We start from the raw sequence: 24,991 nt of genomic DNA, 5'->3' as shown, positions 1-24,991 counted from the left end.
CTAACCACTCCTTTAAAAATCTCCAGTGAAGAAGAGATAGTCATCTACAGGTAAGTCCAGCCACTTTTGAAAATCTCTCACCATCAGGAAATCCTTCTTAATGTTTGGATGGAAGCCTGTTTCTTCTAATTTGACTGCATGCCTCTGGAGTAGCAAAAAGCAAACTTACTCCATCTTCCATATGATAGGCCTGCAGCTATTTGAACATGGCTTTTGTATGACCTCTCAGTCTTCTCTTCTCCAGACTAAACACTCAGTTTCCTCAACTTCTCCTCACTGGATTTACAGAGCATCTTAAATCAACCACTCTTATAAAGACATTCCTTCATTTCCCTCTCAAAGCCTAGTTCCACATAGTTGTGTGGCTCAGACATTTCTGCCATCATTCAGTTTCTTGCAATTGATTTCTGGATTGAAATCAGAATATACAATTGTATTTCAAAAACTTTAATTCATGCTTGCTACTAGTTTCCTTGGAAATGCTCCATATCAAATCCCAGTAAATCAGACACAAAAATTATCAGCCACAGTGACCAATAATATAGCCTAAGTGTGCCACTTTAATACACATTGAATATGCTTAAGCTTGGGTACATGCAAACCAGTCATGAGCTCTGTGTGTCTGCACACATATACATGTTTGTCCTTACAGTCACTTTAATTTTGCTTCTCCAATAATTGCTCACCTTTATTTTGTATAGATAATAAAAAGCTGTCTTCCACTCTCCAATTTGAGAATATTATGAAATTCATTCAGACACTACTTAAAATAATCAGTTCTCTAGCCAGCAAAGCACAGATAAAGGTGGTGGGGAGTGTGCTATTAACTCTTGGTCTTTGCTTCTCCCCCATCACATGCAGTTTTCAACCCACACAGCTTGCAGTATCCACTAAAGTGCTTCTCTTGTATGATAAGCTACAGAACATGCATTCACTGGAGTTGTTGTGTGACAGGGAAGTGCATTTTATTAGGCAAAAAGGTGTTTTTGAATCCACACAGCATTTGCTACCAGGTTGCAGATAGAGATACTGAGCCTGCTGTGGATAAATATATAGCATATATCCTTTCATCTCACAGAACCAGCAGCAGCAGCTACTTTATGTCTAATATCGGTTAGATATTTTGGGAAAAGAAAAGGTGGGTAGCATTTTCACTATTAGATCAGTACAGAATAGAAAGACTGTATTTGAAAATCATTGTAAGGGAACTGTCATACTCAATTTTGCTGTAGTCTTTGATCGTCAATATCTTTAGACTTGGCTTTTTATTAGAAAATTACAACCTTATTTTGACATGCTCCATAAAAATACCCCTACTTTTCGATCAGCGGTCCTCAAATTTTTTAAGCAGAGAGTCAGATTACAGCAGGCATGGGAAAACTTGGGCCCTTCAGGTGCTTTGGACTACAACTCCCACAATTCCAAAACACCTGGAGGACAGAAGTTTGCCCATGCCTGATTTTATAGTACCTCAGACTATTGGGGGGAGGGGGGCATGCACACACACACACACAACACCTGTCTAAAAAGGACATCTCCGTTTATCTAAACATAGTTCTGGCCCTTTAAAGGGAACCACTAGGCAAAAAATTTAAACTGAAGGAGATCACTATCATTGATCATTCTGGCAGACATAATCTTTTGAGTTATCAAATGTGGAAGAAAACATCTCTGCTTTATAAGTGGTGTTAAGATGGGTACCAGGCTTCTCCTTTTCACCTCTAAATGGGGATACTTGTTGTCATACGTATGCAGAGAAAAGCTTAGAATAGTGTATCCTTTATGAAGGCTGAAGCCCTACCTACAGACTTATTTCTAAAACTGACTCTTACTATAACTGAAACAAAACATTCAGATATGGCTAGTGTTCTGGTTTCATCATTTGTTTTGTCAAATGAGAAATGGCAAAGAAAAGTTTTGATTTGCATTTTTGAGTGTGTTTTGTTTGTGGTTGTTAGACAATTTCACACTGGCCAAAATTACAGTAGATGTATTGAATTCACTGGTTTTAGCTTAGTGTTGACTTGCCATTAAAATTGATTGAATGGGTCTACCAACCAATGTAAATTATCTGTCAACTTTTGTTACATTCATATAGCATCACAACTATCAAAATACTTTCATATAGTAAACACCATTCTATGCCAGCCAGCAAGTGCCTTTGAATATAAAAGTGGCTAATGAGGTAACTAATGTATTGTGACAGCAATTGTGATAAGCAGTAAGAATCCCTGCAGTACAATTCTACCATTTCACTTTAGCGAGGGAAATGCTCTTTCAATTAAATATGTCAAATTTGAAAATATATTCAAATTTGTTTTAGTCTAGTTTTATGGCACCACCTTCTGGCCATACTATAGAATTAAGCACAGTGAACAAAATTAATGATTATGGGCACCTGTCTAGATCAGGAGGTAATATGGCATGCTATGAATGTCATAATTCATACATTAGCTAGCAATGTAGTTGTTACTTGGGAAATGGCTAGGCATCAAGTCAGATTTGTAACCTATGAAAACAGCATTTGCATTGTTTTCCCCTTCCATCACCACACCTTCATGTGGTTTAGGTACAGCTCTAATCAAAATGTGAAGATACTGGTTTATTGGCATACAGGTCCCACAGCCAGCATGATCAACTTAAAATATTCAAGTATGGTGTGATATTCATCTGCTAGTGCTATTGTATCTACAGTAGAAGAGTGTACTTATCAAACCTAATTGTATTCTTCTACCCTACCCTTAGGTAATTTGTACAAAATGTCCAACATGCCTGCAATTATGTCTTCATCATCAGCATGTTAATATTATTGCAAATATTAAAGGTTGGGTAGAGCTATGCCTGTAAACATAATTTGCATGCTTTGCTGATGCATACCTGCTATTTATCAAGGTTTTCCATGCTTATAGAAGCATAGGTCCAGTTCTGTGCATTCTGAATGCTGTATGAAAGGGTTAAAGCATCATGTACCTAGACGGTATTGTTTTTGTTATCCCGCTGAATTTGAATATGAACTCCATCCATTTGTTATCTTGTACGGCACATGTGTCAAACTCAAAACCTGTGGACCGAATCTGGTCCACCATGTCATTTTATGTGGCCTTTCAGATGTTGGATTGTTGTTGTTTATTCATTCAGTTACTTCCAGAGTCCCTGTCGGCTGTCGCCACCCACAGCTCCTTCAAGGTCAAGCCAGTCACTTCAAGGATAACATCCATCCATCTTGCCCTTGGTCGGCCCCTCTTCCTTTTCCCTTCCATTTTCCGCAGCATCATTCTCTTCTCCAAGTTTTCCTGTCTTCTCAGATGCTGGATTACAACTGCTATATTCGTCATCATTAGACATCTTTACCAGACCTAATGGGAGGTGTGATACAGTGACATCTGAAAGGCTGCAGTTTGTTCTGTTTAGTCAGGATCGTGGGGTTTGAATTTAGATATAAGGCTTGTGGATATTGTCTGACTTTAAAATGTCCTTTAACTTTTCCCACAACCTCAGAGTCACAATTGTGGTTGGTTTGCAATTCCCATTATTCGCAATCCACAAGGCAGATAATCAAAAGTAATGGGAGTTGTTGTTTAATAACATATGAGAACACAAATTGGGTAAAAACTGAAGTGCATCGGCCACTATGAAAGAAATTATAGTTGGCCCTCTGTATCCATAAATTATCTGTCCATGTATTCAGCAACCTTTTGAAGGCAACCATAAGGCTAATGTGGTCCTCGAAAAAAATGGGGTTGACACCCCCGTTGTAGGATAACAAAGAAATAGTATCCTGGTTGGTACTAAGTTAATGACAAAACAGAGTTTGTATCCACCACTAACCTGTTTAAACTTCCTTTAAAGTTAGCTGAGCACATCTTAATAAAAAAAATCTACATAGTTTAACTATGGCAAGTACATATGTCCTTACTGCAATTTCTTCCATTTAGGTTTATTGAATAATGTCAAGTTCTAATAATACAGGGGGAAAAAAAAGCTGTCTAGAACTTTCATTATGGTGATGACACTTTCTTTCCCCCCCCATCTTTTCCTTTAGACAATTCCTCATCCCTTCTAGAAGATGAAGAGCTAGGTATGGAAGCCCCTAGCTGGCTCCTGAACAGCACATCCATTAATGGCCACAGTGAAATTTCAACAACGGCTCGTTTCCCCAGCTGGGTGACATTTGACGATGATGAAGCCAGGTGTATTTCACCACCAATTGTATCTCCTGTGAAACCAGACACACCACCATTTGCAACACTATCACAAGCAGCAACGGTAACAACAGCATCATCAATAACAACAGCATCTTCAACAACAGCAACAGAGATTATACCTGTGACCTCTAGTGCCCTCTCCTCATCTTTTAAAAAAAGAGAGCGTCCCAAAAGTGCACTGGGTGATCTCACTAAAGTTCAAAAACTAGATCTTTCCTCTTTAAGCAGATTACATTCAGTTGATGGGACACCTCCTTGGAGTGCTACTAATCCATTCCTTGATGAATCTCTAAGTGATGTTCAACCTTCACCCATCAACCCATTCAGTTCTTTCTTTGAGGAACGGGACAGACGTTCCCAGACCTATCTTGTTTCAGGCAAATCTGATAGAAATCAGAGAGATTCTCTCATTCTCCATCAAGAAGCTGACACCATCAGCTTTAATGAGTCAAGTAAACATCTCAGGCACAGAGATGCAGTTGAGCAACTAAAACAACTTCAGATTGGGGATCCTGATCAGCTCAGCAGCCCAACTCTACCTGATGATGACCCCAGCATACCAACACAGCTGGACAATACCTTATCCAGTTTGGGACCACCTCAACGAAAAGATGGCTGGCCGATGATGTTGAGAATACCAGAAAAAAAGAATATCATGTCCTCTAGGCACTGGGGCCCAATTTATGTCAAACTTACTGAGAATAGGTGCTTGCAGCTCTTTTATGAGAAAGGACTGGAAAAGCCTTTCAAGGAATTCAAACTTGATATCAACCATGAAATTTCAGAACCTAAGCTCCAGAACTATGATGAGAATGGAAGGATACACAGTGTGAGAATAGACCGAACCACCTACAAGGAAAAAAAGAAATACCAGCCAAAACCATCTGTCTTGCACACAGCAGAGAGAGAACAGGTTATCAAGTTAGGCACCACCAATTATGAAGACTTCCTCAGCTTCATCAGGTCAGTCCAGGATACACTGATGGATTTGCCCGCTTCATCAACAGACCTGAGCACTGTGGGATTAAACTACCAAGAGGAGGAGATTACTGTGGATGTAAAGGATGAGTTTTATGGCACGTTGGCAAAAGGAGACAACAGGATTTTGCAGCATAATGTGTTGACAAGAGTCTATGTTCTCACTTTTCTTTCTGGCCTAGCAGAATGCAGGCTGGGTCTCAATGACATCCTTATCAAAGGGAATGAAATTGTTTCCCGGCAGGACATCATGCCCACCACCACCACCAAGTGGATTAAGATGTGTGATTGCGTTTTCCACTCATGTGTGGATGAAGAGGCATTTGCCACTGCCCGTGCCATTATGTTTAATCCCTTGGATGCCTGCAGGTTTGAATTAATGCGCTTTAGGACTGCATTTTCTGAGAAGACATTGCCCTTTACCTTGAGGGTGGCAGCTAGCATCAATGGGGCTGAGGTGGAGCTCCAGAGTTGGCTGATGATGTCACCAGGGTTCTCCTCCAACAGAGACCCACTAAATCAGGTTCCCTGTGAAAATGTGATGGTCCGCTATCCAGTGCCACAGGAGTGGGTGAAAAACTTCCGCAGGGATAGTGTTCTTGGGGAAAAGTCCTTGAAAGCAAAGGTGAACAAAAGTGCTAGCTTTGGATCCGCCAGTGTTTCTGGTTCTGAACCAGTAATGAGAGTAACACTAGGAACTGCCAAATATGAGCATGCCTTTAATTCCATTGTGTGGAGGATAAATCGACTGCCTGACAAAAACTCTGGTGAGTGTATTGCTCCTTCAACCAGATAACCTTGCAATAAATTGTTGCGCATGTTGGGATAATGATGAATTAAAAATGCATTCTAACACAAGTTTCAAATTGTGCAGGAGTAAAACCTTGTCTTAAGATAATTTCACTAATTCCAAAAGAAAACCTAATTCACCAAAGGGGTTTAAAAAAAATTGGTAATCCCCAGAGGTTCATGGTTTTTCTTCCCTACAGGAATAATTTGAAAAGTCATCATTTGGGTAGGAAAACAGACATTATCATTTCTAGTGCTTGACATTTCTGTTGTGTCACATTGGTTCCAGGGGGAAAATGCTGAGGTCCCGCACTATTATTTGCATAAAAATTACATTAAGAATGAGATGCAGTGAGACAGTATTCACCTAGTCATAATAAGTCAAGCAACCCAGATATTTAGGCAAATCTAATGGTCAATAGGGGGTGTCCTTTGATTCCCCCCTTGCTTGGGCTGCAGCACAGTTGAGCTTGCACCTCCATTTAAAGGGGTCACAGCCCCTGGTGCTCAGGTGGGCTGAAGTCTGAAGAGTGGAAGGAAGAGAACTCCCTACTTAATCTGCATCCTGAAAGTGGTTTCCACCACCACCACACCTGTACTCTCCCAGCCCCCTACCTCATCTGCCACCACAATGACAGCCACTATTACATGCTCAGCTCTCAGCCTTCAACCTGCCCGAGTGTCAGCCTCTTTAAATGGAGGTGTAACTTGGAATTCTTCAAGTTCGCCACAGCGCAAGCAAGGGGGGGGATCCATGAAGGTTCCCTATTGGCCAAAAAAGAGCCAGCACGGCATTCTTATTGGTTGCTGCCACTCGGACAGTGCTTCCTGAATGGCTGCAAAGGAGCCTAGACTCATGTGATTGCCCAGCAGTTTGCAAAACCTGGTGCAGAATGATTGTTTTATATGCTCAAATCTAAGGCACCATTGAATCTAATACACACCCTAATTTTCACAATGCCATTTAGCCAAAAAAAGGGAAAAAGATGTGCATTAGATTTGTGTGGATATGATAGGTGTATCACAACAATGAGAAATAGATTACTTAGTTTGATTGCACAATATTATGTTTTGTTATAAAATGTAAAATGCTGAATATCGTGGTTTATACAACACTTCTATCCTTGACAGAAGAAAATTCTGTTCTATTTGTAAATGTACATAGATTGCTTTCTTAACCTGATTAATATATACTTCCGGCTTCTCATAAAATCAACCCAATTTGGGTCTTGCTAGATGGAGTTTGTAATGATGCATACAGGCACCAGTTACGCCTTGCTAAACACAAGGCAGATGTTGTTAACTGTGCAGCTGTCTTATGTTGTGTTTGAAAGACAGGTGTTTTTGTGTGTAGTCCTACAAAAAGCCCATTATGTTTGGCCAATTTGGAGCTGTAAGATCAAAACTGAGAAATTGGATTCCACAAAGAGCTTTGCTATGATTGTTCCAAGAACAGCTTGGTAAGTTCTCTGGCATTTTCCCTGATTCATGTTGCTGCTGGCTGATACAATAAGCCTTGTTTACAGCTGGACACGATTCAGTAGTTCAGTAAAAGCGTGTTGATTTTTTTTAAGTTAGGCAGCAGGCAAGCAGAACAAGTGTTAAGAAAACATTGATTCATATAATATGTTTCAGCACTGACTGTGAGAAAGCCATTGCATACCAAATGAGAATGGGATTTAAATCACAGCTTGGGATCTGAATACTGTAGAAATTTGGCCTTTAATCGATATCAGACAATACTGAATATCTCTTTTTCTCAAAGTGCATTACATTGAGCACTCCTCCGGTGGCCTAGGGCAAGGGTCCTCAAACTTTTTAAGTGGAGGGCCGGTTCATGGCCCTCAGACTGTTAAGGGGCCGAATTATCATTTGAAAAAAAAAATTGAACAAATTCCTATGCACAGTGCACATGTCTTATTTGTTGTGTAAAAACAGAAACTTCTCAATAGAGATTTTCTCTTTTATTGTCTTTTCTAAAGGATATTTAGAGCTCTCTATAGTTCTCCGCTCACTGACATTCTCTGCATTCTAGGAAGTATTCATTATATTTCTAAATGCTGAACAGGCCTTAAATTCTGACTGACAATCTAACCTTTTTTGGGTAAGGTGATTGAGAAGGCAGTGGCCCTCCACCTCCAGGTTGGGAATCAGAGGCACTTTGCTGCAGGTTGGTTCCAAATAGTGATGCTTGGGAATAGCTGCTCCTCAAAAAAGGAACTGTTATATGGCATCCCACAAGGTCCTAGTCTATCCCCAACACTTTTTAATATTTACATAAAACTGCTGGGAGAGATCATCTGGAAACAAGGGGTGAGTTGTTAACAGTATGCTGATGACACCCAAATATATTTCTCCATGCCTTCAAAAACAACTTCAACTAAGGTTTCTGTGTCTCTTCTAAATGATTGCCTGGATGAGGTGATGGGCTGGATGAGGAAACACAAATTGAAACTGAGTCCAAACAAAACAGAAGTGCTTGCCATCAAGGATCCAATCTGGGGATGGAAGTTTGTCAACCAGTTCTGGATGGGGTTACACCCCCCTGAAAGACTGTGTCTGCAGCTTGGGAGTGCTCCTGGATCTGTCTCTCCAAATATCAGCCCAGGTAGATGCAATGGTCAGGAGTGCTTATTATCAGCTTCGGCTTATACGCCAACTGCACCCCTTCCTGAATTTGGAGGACCTGAATATGGTAGTGCACATTCTGGTAACCTTAAGGTTGGATTTCTGCAATGCGCTTTACACTTGGCTACCTTTATACCTTTATACCAAGTTTGGAAACTCCAACTGGTTCGAACTATGGCACCCAGATTGCTTATGAAAACATCCAGGAGTGAGCATATCACTCCTATACTATAGCCACTCCATTGGCTGCCAATTAGTTTCCAGGCAAAGTACAGTGTATTCGTTTTGATCTTTAAAGCCCTACATGGTTTGGATCCAGGTTATCTACAGGATCGCTTTTTCCCATACAATTCATCCCAAACACTTAGGTCTTCTTGGGGGTGACTAATCCAGCCTGCCAGAATTTGACTGGTGACCTTCACCCAGAGGACCTTTTCATCAGCTGCCCCAAGACTGTGGAATGACCTGCTGGAAGAGCTCTGACAGCTAAATGAGCTGTTGGAATTTAAAACCCATCTGAAGACCTGTCTCTTCCAGCAGGCCTACCCAGAGTTTAAGCATGAATTTTAAACTTGCACCCTGTGTTTTAATCTTTGTTCTGTGTATTTTAATATATATATATAGAAATACATTTTAAAATGTGCATTTTATGGAAGGCTTACTATGATTATGTGTTTTAACTATGTTGTAACCTGCCTCGAGCCACAAGGAGAGGTAGGTTATTATTATTATTATTATTATTATTATTATTATTATTATTATTATTATTATTATTATTCTGAATTTCTTTAGAATGTGGTGGGTAACATGTGATCCTCCCAATGCTGTCAGGACTGAAGCTCCCATCCTGTCATCAGTGTTTCTGCTGGTCAGATCTGATTGTAATTGCAGTCTGACCATATATGAAAGTCCACTCATTTTCCAAATCTTACTAGGCTCATTAGGCTTTTACCTGTTTGCAAAGTAACCTGGTTTTAGGACTAATAGATACTGAACCAGATTAATTTTGCACTGTTCCAAAAACTATTGGAAGGGTGACACTTTTCAAAATCTTCCAACTAGTATGTTAACTGGTCGTTGTGGCTAGGGAATCTACTAGTTATAATCCAAAAAAGGAACATTCCCATTCTGTGCTCGGTATTAATAATAATAATAATCATCATCATCTTCATTTGTATCCTGTCCCATTTCCCTGAAGGCATTGGGCAGCTCAAAAAAATATAATTATACAAATTATATTGTAACAGAGAGGTTTTAGTTTGCATTGTTTTGCTTTTCCACTCTTTCATAGCTTCAGGTCATCCTCACTGTTTTTTCTGCCACCTGGAACTTGGCTCAGACCGAGAAGTGCCTTCAAGTTTTGTCCACTATGTGGACGTGGAATTTGATATGCCAACTACTTCTGCATCCAAGGCCACCATCCGATCTATCTCTGTGGAAGGCAAGTCAGATGTCAGGAAATGGGTCAACTATTCAGCACACTACAGTTATAAGGTACGATTATGCAACTAACATTAAATGTATATGCATCTCTTTTGCCAGGACTGGGAGAATGAGTAAGTTCCAAAAAAAACCTCTTAATATTAAGAACTCACTGCAGTGAACAGTTGGATCCTCCCCAGGACTTGGAAAAAATAATGTATTGAACTTCAGCTTCCAGAATCCACCAATCTTCATAATTTACCCATGTCACCTGGATGAGTCAGGGAGTTGTCACCCCAAATAATAAGCTCCAATTTTTGGAATGGACCTTTTATCTGATAAGATATAAAGCATTTCATATAGCCATGAATCTGACAGGAGGAAAAGAAAAATCCTTCAGAAATACTTTTTGCCGTATTTTTAAATGAGAGATAGGAATTGCTGTCCTAAGGCCCCACCTACCTGAACCACCCCGTACGCTAATTTATATCCACCAGGTTTAAGGGCTTTTCCTATCAAATTGAATTCCATGTCAATAATTCCAGTTCTTGCATACGATTTAGCTATACTTCCAGAAATTCTGAGGAGTGTCTTAGATGTGGACAAATGATTCTAGGCCTTTGTCACTTTAGTTACTGCTGTCAGAGACCAGAACACAGAAAAATAGGTAGAGTCATTATTTTCCATAAGTCGTTCATTTCCATTTTCTTTCCAGGTGGAAATAGAGCAGAAGAAGAGCTTGAATACAGATATGGCAGCAGAAGACGCCAATAACCCCAAGGACTGTGCTGTTCAGTGAGTGAAAGATCCATCTTCAGTTGGGACAATAAAATCAACAGGGCCTGAAGAAGAGAAAACACAGCAGCTTACCTGTGCAGTCAGAAGATCCAGAAAATATTTAAAGGGCTGTAAGGTTGTCTTGCCCTCTGGAACCTCCTTTAGAGAGGAAAACTTTGAGATTTGTTTACAATAGCTTAGTGACTTTGATAGAAGCCTGCAAAGAATGTAGGCTTTACAGTTCGTCTAAGTCTGCCTTCACCCATACCACTATACTTCCTGCAGTGAAAAAATAGTATTTTGAGACTGCAGCTGAAGTGGTATGGCCATAGTCCAGTAACAAACTTTTTCCTACGCTTCCTTAAAAAATGGCTATTTAGTTCTCAGAAAAGATCTCCCAGGTAGTCTGCAGCATAACTGAGAAAAATGAAGGGATGAGAAATATACCATGAGATTCCTTTTTTTACCTAGTGATACTCACATCTCAGTGAAAACATGTAATGACATTTTCATCTCAACCCATACAACCACTGGGCATTCCAGTAGCTAGAAGGCAGGTCAATTGACCTGTCCTATTTGGCATCTTTAAGAGAAAACATTTAAATATTGCACATTTTGTGGTTGTTGGTCATTGAAAAACTACTTTTTTCAGTTGATATTATATGCAGGATTATTCCTTAGACAAAGTCATAGTTGCCCTTAGAGGGGATTTGGCTGAAATTTGATCAGTGTTGGAGGAAACAGACATCATCTGAACTTTTCCTTTAATGGTTGAATTGCAACTATTCATTACCTAGCTCAATTTTTGTCAAGAAACTACAGGTCCCCTTTCTAGTGAACTTGATGGGAAATAGATGTTCTTTTTATTTGATTGAGTTCTTTTGGCTGCTGCTGACAATGCTAATTTGAAACACTACATCTCAACCTAGGAAGATTACAGTGCAAAATTTCTGTGTGCTATTGATAACTGATGTTATTGCTTTATAATATGCAGACATAATGGCTTTGCTGTCAGGACTGTCTGCATAATAGTTACATGCATATGGAAAAATCTTCACTCTTATTAATGGGGGGACATTGTGTTTATAATCCAAGTTTCTAGATGATACGGTTATAAAAAGCCTTGGTGTACCTCAGTAGGATGTTTGGGATGGGGGTGGCTAGAGCCATTTGAATATCTACTAGACAAAATAAATTACTATTATTATGCTTAGCATATTCACACTCTATTTCATACAGTAGAATTTCAGTTATATTTGGCTGCATGTTGGAAAAGAAAAAAAGAAATGGATAAAAGGGAAGTAAGAACATAGAGCTCTGTTTACAATTTTTTTCCCTCTCAACAAATTTCTACTTGAGATAAATTCATAGGAAGGCCAAAGTTAATACAATCATATTTTTAAATTAAAGAGAAAAAATATAGGCCGAGGCCATAGTGCATGGGAACAGAGTTTGACACACCTATATACCATGATACAGTTCATATTAAGATTGCATCTCCAGAGCTGCTTTTCTTATAAGGGAAGAGCAACAATAGCTTCAGTTATAAAATGAACGTTCCATGAGCAATTCATAGGAAGAGCTACAGTAGAGTCTCACTGATCCAAGCTAAACGGGCTGGCAGAACCTTGGATAAGCGAATATCTTGGATAATAAGGAGGGATTAAGGAAAAGCCTATTAAACATCAAATTAGGTTTACAAATTAAGCACCAAAGCATCATGTTATACAACAAATTTGACAGAAAAGGTAGTTCAATACGCAGTAATGTTATGTTGTAATTACTGTATTTACAAATTTAGCACCAAAATATCATTATATATTGAAAATATTGACTACAAAAATGCCTTGGATAATCCAGAACCTTGGATAAGCGAGTCTTGGATAAGTGAGACTCTACTGTATTTTAAAATATCAACAATGCCCTTCAGAATAGCTCTGTTACAAAGTAGTAGTTTTTCTGTTTGGACATTCTTTTGGAGAGAAATGACTGATGGATTGTAGGTGCTCCATACTATTGCTTCAGGAAATGTTTGTATCACATTGGTATCCCCTTCCCAAATTTAATTAATTCACCATCAAAGCCATTTCTACCATTAAGTATTGTGAGGCAGTCTCCTTGGAGAGCAAAATTTGGGTATCACAAAAGGACAGGAGTTCCTCATTATTTATTTGTTCTTGTGAGTATTTCTTATTGTGAGATTTGTTAACAGTTGGCCTTCTGTATCCATTAATTCTGTGTTGTTAGTTTCAACCATCTTGAAATTATATGGGGGGGGGGGGGGGAAATCAGAAAAGGAAACCTTTATTTTGCCATGGAGTGAGCACGAGACTGATGTGTAGATGTATTCTGCTGTAGCCTCCCACCATTTCACAGATCCTCAAACTCATTTGAGTTGTTCACCATTTTATGTAAGGGATGCCATTCAATGTACATTATGGGACTTGAGCATCCATGGATTTTGGTGTCCTTGGGGAGTTTTGGAACCAAACCCCAGGAGATAACAAAGGTCCAATATATCATGTGCCAAAATAAATTGGCTGGCTTGGGTACTACTTACCCTGGCTACTTTACATTTATTTTTCTACTTTAAGTATCAAAAGGTTTTTTGTCCATCCCTGTGCACCACAACCACAAATGTATCACAAATATCCCACTTTACAGTGCAGGAAGGAAGCACTGGCCCTACTCTAACATGAAGGGTCACTGCATATAGAGTATCACAGGTAGACCTTCTATATCACATGGCACCATGCTTAACATACAGCTAGAGTCCAACTGTATATATACACCATTCATTTTCAAAAATCCATTATTACACTCTTCAGCCTTTTGATGGAAAGTGAAACAGAGAAGCCCCAAGTCCAAACAGTCTTTGTCCTCTTCCAATAGCTAACAAGATACAGTTACTGCTTATGAAGAGAGATATCTGCAAGATGGGATACTCCACTATCCATTTGGGGACACAGTTCCTTATAGATGGCAAATATATCTGCATTTATCTTTTCACCAGATTGGGGAAAACTCCTTTCAGTGAATTAGGTTGATACTTTCAGGTGCCAGCAATTAAATATCAATCAAATATTTATTCACCTATGGTTCATTAAAAATGCCCCAAAATTATCATCCTAAAGGATGTAGTGATTTGAATGTTGGACTATGGCTCTGAAAACTAGTTATAATCCCTACTTAGCTATGGAAACTCACTATCTGACCTTGAACAAGTCATATTTTGTCAACCTTAGAAGAAGACAATGTCAACTCCCTTCTGAACAAATCTAGCCAAGAAAACCTTGTGACAAGTTGACCTTATGTTGCTGCAAGTCACAAAGAGCTTGAAGGCATGCAACAAAGATTTAGAAGCACTTCCTGTTGGGTGGTACTCTTTGGAAATACAGTATGTGTGTTCTGAATTAGATTATTTATACCTTATTTAGAAAGTCACATTTCAGCTGCTTTTTAGAGAAAGTAATTTAGTGGAAGAATATGGAAAGAAGATATTGTTACCTCTTACTGCATGTGGATCATAGGCTATGAGGATTTTAAAAGTAAACATGAGCACTTTGTGAATTATGCCCAAAAGGTCAAGAGATACTCCAAGCACCAGTCTCTTACAGGAGAGATCCTTAAGTGGAATTCACTATTATAGTTAAGAATCCAAGGATATATATGATAGCTAGCATCTATAAATTCAAAGTCAGCAGACCCAGAACCATCCATAAATGAAAGGACAAGACTTCTCTTGAACTGGAGAGATTCTTTGAAGCATCACGGTTGAATTGCAACTGTTGCTCAATAACATTGTGGATTCACCTTCAATTGTCTTACCCATATCCACAAGATTACAGACTGTCAAATACTTGCTAACAAATTCTTTCTTAAAGGACAAAAGCAATTCTCAGGTTGAGTGTCCTTTATCCAAAATACTTAGGACTAGAAGTGTTTTGAATTTTGGATTTTTCCAAATTTTTGGGTATTTACATATACGCACAAATTGAGCTATCTTGGAGATGAGACCCAAGTCTAAATATGAAATTTGTTTATGTTTTTGTACACCTTATACATACAGCCTGAAAGTAATTTTATACAATATTTTAATAATTTTGTGCAAGAAACACAGAAAGGAAAAGTGTCACTATTTTGGCCACCCATATAGACAATTTGGTATTTTAGAGTATTTGGCATTTTGGAATTTCAGATAAGGGATGCTTAACCTGTATTGCTAGCTGTACAGGAAGTAATTGAACCCTCTGTTTAATATACTGCTGAATACCTTTTTTAACCATTTCTCATAAAGTAGATTCGGGAGCCCTTGCTATGATATATAAAGAGTTTGTGGTGTTCTCAGACTATTTTACACTGCCTCCATAAAGAGAAATAGTTTTAACTTCTTGCACTATTGTGATTGAGTGGGTTTTTTTTACATGTTTTGTAAGATTTCTACCTTTGATGTTGTACTATGAAAGTCTACACACTGGCTGATCCTTTAGACATATTATGACTCCCCCTTCCTTTGCAACGTTTCAGAGAAATGTCACTTTGAGCTTAATTGTCGGAGGAACTGTTTAATAAATGCAAATGAAATTCTATCTTGGTTGAAATTATTTTTACATACCAATATGCTTTACTGAAACCAGTATTCATAGGAAGGCAAAGATCAGTTGGCATTCTGCTTGGAATGTACATCTTCATAAAATGAACTTACATGTGTGCATAATTGAACAGTTTCAAACATTCAAATCACAGGAAAAGAGATTACACTTAAACATTCAAAAGAAAGATGGTAAGAGCTGCTTTACAGTGGCATATGCTGCCTTGGAGTGTGGTGGGGTCTTCTCTGGAGGTTTTTAAACAGACTAGATAACTCTATTCCTGCATGGCAGCAGGTTTGTTTGGATGACCAATGCAGTCTCTTCCTGTTCTGTGATTCTACAATCCAATTTCATCCATGGGATGCCTTGGCAATGTATGGGCATCCATGATGTAATGGTAATGTCACTGATGACCCCAACATGAGGCAAAATGGGCACTGATACTCATTGGGGTGCCACCAATGCACATCCAGGCACCAGCTGGGAAATACTGGAGCACAACAGGAGTGTCCAATATACACCAGAAGTGTTCATTGCACATCAGAAGTGCTAGATGCATATTGGAACACTGTTGGCAGTGCCCAGGTGTACATCTTCACAAAATTCACTATTGTGGGGTTCAGTGCATATCTGCAACATGCCTACAGATTCATTAAGTTATGAAAATAAACTCTGAATATGCCAAGACACATGCTCATATATGTGAAAAGACATGCTGCAGATATGTGCATGTGCCTGCTTTGGATCTGTCCAATATCATGTGTTCTGCTCGCTCTTTGATCATGATTCAGGATTCATTCAAGACTGCCAGAACAGAATTTGGGAGATCCAAAGGCCATGCTGGCAAGATAGTCACAATCCCAAAAATGTAACTTTCCTACACTGTGTTCCAGAAAAGCCATCATATCAAATCAGAGCAGGGGAAACCCTAAGCATAAATTTAACATCCTAACTGCTCAAGTATGTTGGAATAGTCAATTAAGCTGCTCGAATTATAGAAGATGCTTCAGTATAGATGTCCAAACAACACATGGGAACTAGGGGCAGTTAACAAAGAATGCCCCCAGGCAGAAAGTAGCTAACAGATGTAGTCATTCGATGCAAATTAGGGTGATTAATTGCAACATTTACACTGGCCTCCAACTGACAAAAGTTCTTCCCTCACCCTGGACTTCCCACAGATATATATAAACCTTCCTTGCTTAATTTCGCCATACCTCACAACCTCTGAGGATGCCTGCCATAGATGTGGACGAAAAGTCAGAGAGAATACTTCTAGAACATGGCCATACAGCCCGGAAAACATACAACAACCCTGTGATCCCGGCCATGAAAGCCTTCGACAACACCAAGACAAGTCAGTTTTTATATTTTCCCTCGTGGAGAACATTTCCACCACCTTGTGGTCAAATAATGGAACTGTGATTCAGTGACCATAAACATTTAAATAAGCTAAACAATACATTATTACATTATGAAAGAAAGGTTTTTAATTGAAAAACTCTACTAAAATAATCTGGTTAATTCCACACACACAATCAACTTATGATTTGGATGTTCATAAAATTAAGCTGAAACCAAATTCAGTACCAATTGATAGTAACCACTGTATTCATAGTTTTTGACAGGTTTTCATCAGTAGCTAAACTCCAGCAAGTGTTAACAGCCATTATAAATGCTATATGAATAATTATTATTTGGAGCTTAGAAGAATTATTGTGTGGACAACTTCCTGAATTGGTCAGAAAACTTCATACCTGCAATTCAGTGTTTTAGTCCAAAGGAGTAATTTTCGTAACCTGTGCTATTGCATAAACAAGTGTTACAGCAAGCATACAGTTTCTTTGTGGTAATCATGGCATCAAATTCAGGAAGCATGATTTGTAATATGTACAAACCAAGACTATTATGAGTTCTTCCTTTTAAAAAACAATCCTGCACATCAAATTAAAAAGAAGGAAGTAGTTTTGTTTTTATTCAGCGGTCTTTCACCTGTGGGTTGAGAGGAGGATCTGGTTCATTTAACAGCTTTCTGTAACAATTTATCTAGCACTTTGCAGATAAAATTGCTCAGGATGGTTTGGATGTTATAAAATGTGCCCCCTGGATCCAAGAGGGTTTGGTTCTGGGAAGATGTGTGGCTATGAAAGAGATGATAAGGTCTTATAGTATTAAATGTCAGCAACATGAATACACACACTGTAGCGTATCCGTGTTCACACTGTCACCATTTAATAGTTTGGGGTGCAATGATCTCTTTTTGGAGGACCCACTGCACAAATCAGTGGATATAACTTTAGCTCCTGCTTGTCCAGTGACAATATATTCACTGGAACAGTTTGGCAATGCAAGAATGTGGACAGGACTCGGCGAGGTGAGATCCATGATGTATATGTCAGATCCTTGTCCTGCCTAGCTTGTTAAAAATGCCACAGGAGAACTGGTTGAGTGGGTAGAAGGCGTGGTGATTGTTTGGCTAAAACAAAGCAGAGTTTCATCATGCCTGAAGAAGGCAGTTAATAAAACCATTAGCAAGAAAATGTTCCCTGGATCTCACCATATTGGACCATTTTAAACTAGTTTCCAACATTCTACTTAGGTCTCCTTTAGTTCCCTAGAGGAAAAGTGAGATAAAAATGTACTGTATTAAGTAAATAAAAATTTCTACATGCCATAGCCTGAATTTAGCAGGCATAAAGTAATGACAATATAATTTCCTTGGATTCTATGTTTCTTTGTCAGTGTGTTGATCACGATAACAGACTCCTCAGAAGCAAAAAGAAAGCAATGAGATATATGAAGTTTTCCTGGATAGTCTATGCTGATGAAGAGCAAAAGGTTGAGATTTCACTTTAATGACTCTTCTTTCCAATTATGTCCTCCTCTATTGAATGAGAGGAAAGAAATAACTCTGAGTTGTGGAGGTGGAGGAAGCATTCCCCCGCCATCTTCCAGTGTATGAATTCAAGAGCTACACAAACATTATGAAGAACCAATCAGAAGACGCTTTCTTCACTGTGACTTGCACTTTCACCACCTTTTCATAGAACTTGCTAATCTCCCTGGTATTTCTTTCTGGTAGCTAGTCAGATGATATGTTCCAGCCAACCAAGCAGGACCCAGCTCCCCTGTTCAAAGCCTTGAACGATGACAGTTGATACCTAATAGTAATCTGTCTTGGAACAGGAAAACATCATAAAGTTGTCTTCAAAAATGTAAAACACACTCCAAAAAAGTAACTTTTCAAAATGATAGAGATCACCTAGTCCAGAGAGTGACTGTATATTCACTTGCATTACATTGGTTCACCTAGGAGCAGCCAGCACCTAGCAGCATAGATTGAAAGGAAAGCAGTGTCATTTCATAACCTATTATCTGAAATCATTCATACTACATAGTTACTGCATTATTATTCCACTTTAACTACTATGGTTCCATCGTAATAGGGAATGATGAAACACTGGACCATTATGGTAGAGAATTCTAAATACCACTCCCTAACTTGTGAATCTCAGGATTCACTGAACAGAACCATGGGAGCAGCTGCACTGTATAATTAATACAATTTGACAGCACTTTAACTGACAGTGCTCCAAGCTATGGAATTATGGGGGTTGTAGTTTTACAAGGTCTTTAGCTTTCTCTGCCAAAGAGTACTGATGCCTCCTGAAACTGAAACTCTCAACATTCCATAGTATTGAACCACGGTAGTTTAAGTGGTGCCAAACTGCATTCATTTTATTGATGGAGCATATTGTAACTGGATTTTAATTTTTGTGACTGTTTTGAATGGTATGTTCTTGTTTTATGTTTATTGTTTTTACTATGCTTAATTTGTTGTATGGTTTCTTTTCGGAAATTGAATGTTTTGCCATGTTGGAAATTGCCCTGTGTTCTCTTGAGAAGATAGGGCAGTATATAAATAAAGTTTTATTATTACTATTATTCTGCACAGTATAGATGCAGCCCATGGCAGTTAAAGTGGAATAATAGTGCTATAATTGTGTAGTGTGACTGGGTCCCAGTTTCAGTAAGCTCCCCCCTCCCCAATATCACTGGCAGCATCTATCTATCAATCTGCATGGGGTGAAGACAAATGAGAAGTAGAGATATCCCACTGAAATTGCTGGTATCAAATTCTTTGACTCCTTCTACCTCATTAGTATTTTATTCTATTGTGGATCTTTAAAGCTTCCTGTGTAAGTTTGTTTTCTTTCCTCCCTGCACTTCCCTCTTTTTAGAGCATATGCCCAAAGGCAGGGATAAACTTGTCTTACTGGTTTTTATGTAAAGTGCTTTGAGATACCTTTTTGGCTGAAGTATGGGAAATATAGCTTTAAACAATAAAGAAAAAAAACAGGGACAGGATAGTTTTATCATTTTTTACACTCCATTTAATTTTAATGCTTTTGGACCTCTCCTCCATCATTCAATCTTAGGACATAATGCAGACACCATGATCAAAAATTAGATGGCAAAATTATGAATGATGACTTATTTGGCCTTCTGGGAAGCCAGACACTCAAGATCCTTGAACCTGTGATTTACGAGGTATAGAAACTGAAATCACTCAACAGAGGGAAGCCATAGTCCCACTCTATTGTGCTTTGGTCAGACCTCACCTGGAATAACACTACATCCAGTTCTGGGCACCACAATTTAAGAAGGAGAAGTATCCAGAGAAGAGCATCAAAAATGATAAAAGTTTGGAAGACAGTCCCTATGAGAAGCAGTTTAGGGAGCTAGATGTGGAGCTTGGAGAAAAGAAGGCTGAGAGGCGATATGACAGCCATATTTAAATATTGGAAAATATGTCACATTGAGGCAAACTTGGTGCTGCTCTGGAGACAGAACACTTAGCAATGGAATAGAATTCCTTAGAAGGAGGAATGGGAATAGCAGAAATAATATTAAACAAAGCAACAAATTGTTTCTTGGAAGGGAAATAGTTTTAGGTGTGGCTCTCTAGAATATTGCTACCAGGAGTAGTTTTCAGTTGATCAGGTAATGACTATGAGTTCTCAGATACTATTTCTGTAATTTCATAAACAGTGTGCAAGTTCTACAGACATACCCAGTTGCATATTTATTGGAATGTACAGAAATCTAATTGCTGGCTGATTGCACATACAATGCTTTAGTCCGGCATGTAGATATTCAGAAGTAATGGGCACATTTCTCCCTTTAGACTTATACAACCATTTCATCTTGTGAAACACTTGCAACACAAAGGACAACAAACTGAAGCTGGTGGGTACCTGTTACTGAATCACTGTTAATCTTCTGGGGGACCTTGTGTGATCTGGGTGCAAAACAACTTGGAAAAGTTGACTTTTTAAAGGCTACAAGTCCCAGAATCATCAAACCAGCATAGATTCCTTGTAGCCCCCCCCCCCAACACACCCACAGAATAATATATAAAAATACTTTCCCCAAGTTCTAGAAAATTAGAGTTACACTACTCAAATCATCCTCAGCCACTAAAATCTTTATTAATTTCTGAATTATAAAATATTAACTAGGGGGATTGCTACATGTTTGGCATAAATAAAAGAAAGCTAAGCAAAACATGGATTCCTTTCATGCCCATGGGGCTGTCACTGGCAGATTGTATTAATAACTATTTCAACAACTGGCATTGGAGAAAATTCTTATTTCTGGAAACTCAAGACGGAAGCCAGGGAAAGAAAGAAATATTTGTGTGGGTGGTGAGAACAGATGATTAGGAGGATGGGATTGGAATGAATCCTAAACATGAACTAATGGGTTGGTAGATATTAGACCATAAGCATGAATTGGAGTGATTTCCAAAGGTTGATCTTATCAGGTGGAGGTGTGGGGCGGGGGATGCTTCTGTTGATTTGGGAAACGTTTTAGAAGTAATTTGTTTTCTCCTATAAGATGTTATGGAGAGTTTCTGAGCACAGATAAAGGAACAAAGGTAACCATGTGGGTCATAAATAAGTATTTGTGAAATAATGTACGAAATTAATACACCAACTGAAAGAGCACAAAAATGTTTTTAGTTTGACCTCAAAATTTTCCCAGGAAAGGTGTTGAACAGAAGGGATGGGTGGGGTATGACTTGACGCTGAAAACATAGAATCACAGAGTTGGAAGAGACTAAAAGGTCCAACCCTATTCTACCATGGAGGCACACACAATCAAAGCATCTCCGACAGATAGCCATCCAGCTCTCATTTCTACACACTTTTACAGACGGAGTCCCACGGAGGCCATCATATGACGTAAGGCTACTTCTGTATGTAAACTGTTTCAAAAGTGTGTAGAAAATGAGGATTATGAAGTTGGGGAGCAAAAATCTTCAGAGCTCCCAATTCTTAAGGAAACAGTTGAAGGTGTTTAATGTAACGTGGGATGGAATGTCAGCTTCTCCAGTCTTAGATCACTTTAGTGATATTGCAGAGAGGGTGTTCCCGTGGGGAGCCTCAATGCTCCTTTTCCTGGCAGTAATCCTCTTGCGTGATTCTTGTACGGTAATTTTTTTAAAAAATAATTTATTCTTCGGGAATTGCACAATTTTGAGATATCAACACTTAGCTGTTGCTATACTTTCCCCCTTTTTAGATTTCGGACTTCTACAATTACAAGGTTTCTCATTTTTAATTGAAAGGGGAAAAAACCAGTATGAGCAGAGAATACAGCCAGTCCCTAAGTTACGAACAAGATAGGTTCTGTAGATTTGTTCTTAAATTGAATTTGTATACCAGTTGGAACAGGTACATTTTTGAAGTGTAATTCCAGCCATACATACATACATATCTTTTAGCTATGGATAGCATAGGGAAGGGTTAACATCCCTGTGGTATTTGTTTTGCTTTTCATAAGATTCCACCTCACTTTGTATCTCTGTGATAATTTGATTTTCAAAAATGTGGCTTGTTGTGGAAACAAGGATTTGTGATAAAGCTTCAGTGGAGACATCTCTTCCCCATGGTAATAACTCTTTCAGGAGTAAATTTCCCTTCCAATTGGAAGATTTCTTTCACTTCCTGTTGTCTCAGCCCCATTCTTAACTAGGAGTCCTGTGTACACTCACCCATGTGAGAATTCAGAACATAGAGGATTACTGTTTTTTTTATCGTGTCAAGTGAGTTGAAAATATACAGTACTGCAAATCGCTTTTGATGTGAGGGAATCAGCCGTCTACAGAGACGTTGCCAGGAGATGCCTGGATGTGTTACCATCCTGTGGGAGGCTTCTCTCATGTGCCCTCAAGGAAGCTGGGGCTGGCAGAATGGAGCTCAACCTGTCTTGTGGATTCAAATTGCTGACCTTTAGATCTTCAGATCAGCAGTTCTGCTGGCACAAGGGTTTAACCCATTGCTCCGCCCAATCCTCCTCGAGGATTACTGTAGAAATGGACAAAAGTACATTGTGTGTGATGGGGGTTAACATATTATCCGTTTTCCTTATAAACAGAACAGACAAAACGTTACTGTAAAGAAGATCCACCCAGTTTTCCCCTCTCATGGGATGAGCAGCGGGAAAATTATTTATTTACCGTATTTATACCCCAACCTTCTCACCCCGTGGGGGACTCAGAGGCTCACACATATAGGCAGCAATTCGATGCCACATAATAATAATAATAATAATAATAATAATAATAATAATAATAATAATAATGATGATGATAATAATTTTATTTTTGTATCCTGCCTCCATCTCCTCGAAGAGACTCGGGATAGCTCACATGGGGACAAGCCTGATCAAAACAGTTAAAATGCAGCATAGGATTAATAAAAACAATATCAACAACAACATGAACATACAGCCAACAAAAATAACATATACATTAAAAGCAAGCATTTTTGTGTGTGTCAGGAATGACTTGAGAAACTGCAAGTCGCTTCTGGTGTGAGAGAATTGGCTGTCTGCAAGGACGTTACCCAGGGGACGCCCAGATGTTTGATGTTTTACCATCCATGTGGGAGGCTTCTCTCATGTCCCCGCAAGAGAAGCAAGCATTAAAACATATCAATTAAAAACCACTTATTAAAAATCAGACAATCCAACAATTCCACCTAAACATAAGGAAGATCTACAATAAGAACTCTCTGGCAGTGGAATATGCTGCTACCTCCTCAGAGTGAGATGGAGCTTCCTTCCCTGGAAGGTTATAAGCAGAGGCTGGGTGGCCATCTGTCAGGGGTGCTTTGATGGTGCTCCTCCTGCATGGCGAAATGGGGTTGGGCTGGATGCCCCCTGGGGTCTCTTCCAAGTCTGGTTTCTAAAGACATTAAGGCGGGCATGGGCAAACTTGGGCCCTCCGGGTGTTTTGGACTTTAACTCCCACAATTCCTAACAGCCTGCCGGCTGTTAGGAATTGCGGGAGTTAAAGTCCAAAACACCCGGAGGGCCCAAGTTTGCCCATGCCTGCATTAAAGATTGGCGTGGGCTCTGGGTTTGAGTCTCCACTATATACATTGCGCCGTTTCTACGGAGGAAAGGAAATGGAAGCCTACCTACAGGAAAGACAACGTGTCATTTTATATCGCAGTGGACAAGGCAGCGCCGTCCTTCTAGGGTTTGGCTCCTCCTTTTGGACTTCAGCTCCCAGAATCCCTGCAAATTGGCCACACTGGCAAAGGCCTCTGGGATTTGAAGTCCCAGTGGAAGGTGAAGAAAGGCGTCCTACTTCTGACGACGCTCTACTCTTTGGCAGGCTTCTCCACTTAAGAGCGGGAAAGTAGGCCGGAATGGCCAATGAGGACTGTCACAGTGGGTTTTTGTGAGTTTTCCGGGCTGTATGGCCACGTTTCAGAAGCATTCTCTCCTGACGTTTTGCCCACATCTGTGGCAGGCATCCTCAGAGGTTGGGAGGTGTATTGGAAAGAAGGCAAGGGAGGTTTATATATCTGTGGAAGGTCCAGGGTGGGAGAAAGAACTCTTGTCTGCTTGAGGCAAATGTGAATATTTCTGAGTTGCTCTGAGTCTTTAGGGCTGTATGGCAATTTTCCAGAAGCATTATCTCCTGACGTTTTGCCCACATCTGTGGCAGGCATCCTCAAAAGTTGTGAGGTCTGTTGGGAACTAGGCAAGTGGGGTTTAAATATCTGTGGAAGGTCCAGAGTGAGGGAAAGAACTCTTGTCTGCTTGAGGCAAGTGTGGATAATAATAATAATAATAATAATAATGATAATAATAATAATAATAATAATAATAATAATAATAATAATAATAATAATAATACATCACACAGTCCTAGACACTTGGGAAGTGTTCAACTTGTGATTTTGTGATACGAAATCCAGCATGTCTATCTTGTTTGCTGTGTCATAATAAAATAATAATAATAATTTGCAGGTTTGTGATCCCACCAGTTCTTTACTGCTGGCAGGTGGTACTTGTGGCATAAGTTCCAAGGAATCATTTGGGCCACATAGTTGTGCCTCCGTTTGTAGTCTGTCTGTGCGATTTTCTTACAGCAGCTGAGGATATGATCAATGGTTTCGTCAGCATCCTTGCACAGTCTGCATTTTGGGTCATCAGCTGATTTTTCGATCTTGGCCTTAATTGCATCATCCGAAAATACATCACACAGTCCTAGACATTTGGGAAGTATTCGACTTGTAA

At 39.3% G+C, this 24,991-nt stretch overlaps 1 protein-coding gene and 1 long non-coding RNA gene across 8 annotated transcripts in view; one reads left to right on the top strand and one right to left on the bottom strand.

Moving 5' to 3' along the window:
* ston2 (stonin 2) overlaps positions 1–15,388 on the top strand; it is an 87,378-nt gene extending 71,990 nt beyond the window's left edge. For 4 of the 6 annotated variants that reach the window (XM_008117534.3, XM_008117490.3, XM_062968368.1 and 1 more), the window contains 3 exons: positions 4,043–5,950; positions 9,892–10,094; positions 10,738–15,388. In XM_008117534.3, coding sequence (XP_008115741.2) covers positions 4,043–5,950; positions 9,892–10,094; positions 10,738–10,821 — 2,195 coding nt within the window. In that variant the 3' untranslated portion in view covers positions 10,822–15,388. Of the gene's footprint in view, positions 1–4,042; positions 5,951–7,306; positions 7,433–8,081; positions 8,143–9,891; positions 10,095–10,737 lie in introns of those variants that run through there. The other 2 variants (XR_010002140.1, XR_010002141.1) reach the window with 2 other exon arrangements.
* A 6,004-nt stretch (positions 15,389–21,392) lies between these two features.
* LOC134295533 (uncharacterized) lies at positions 21,393–24,562 on the bottom strand. 2 transcript variants are annotated; one of them, XR_010002143.1, is made up of 2 exons: positions 23,881–24,562; positions 21,393–22,764 (listed from the first exon to the last, which is right to left on the bottom strand). It is a non-coding gene; the product is annotated as an uncharacterized LOC134295533 (long non-coding RNA). The 2 variants fall into 2 exon arrangements; XR_010002142.1 differs by having other exon boundaries at positions 23,885–24,562.
* Between the last annotated feature and the right edge of the window lie 429 nt (positions 24,563–24,991).

This window comes from Anolis carolinensis, chromosome 1, assembly GCF_035594765.1.
Source record: "Anolis carolinensis isolate JA03-04 chromosome 1, rAnoCar3.1.pri, whole genome shotgun sequence".
NCBI lineage: Eukaryota > Metazoa > Chordata > Lepidosauria > Squamata > Dactyloidae > Anolis > Anolis carolinensis.
This window is presented reverse-complemented; position numbering and strand designations above follow the sequence as displayed.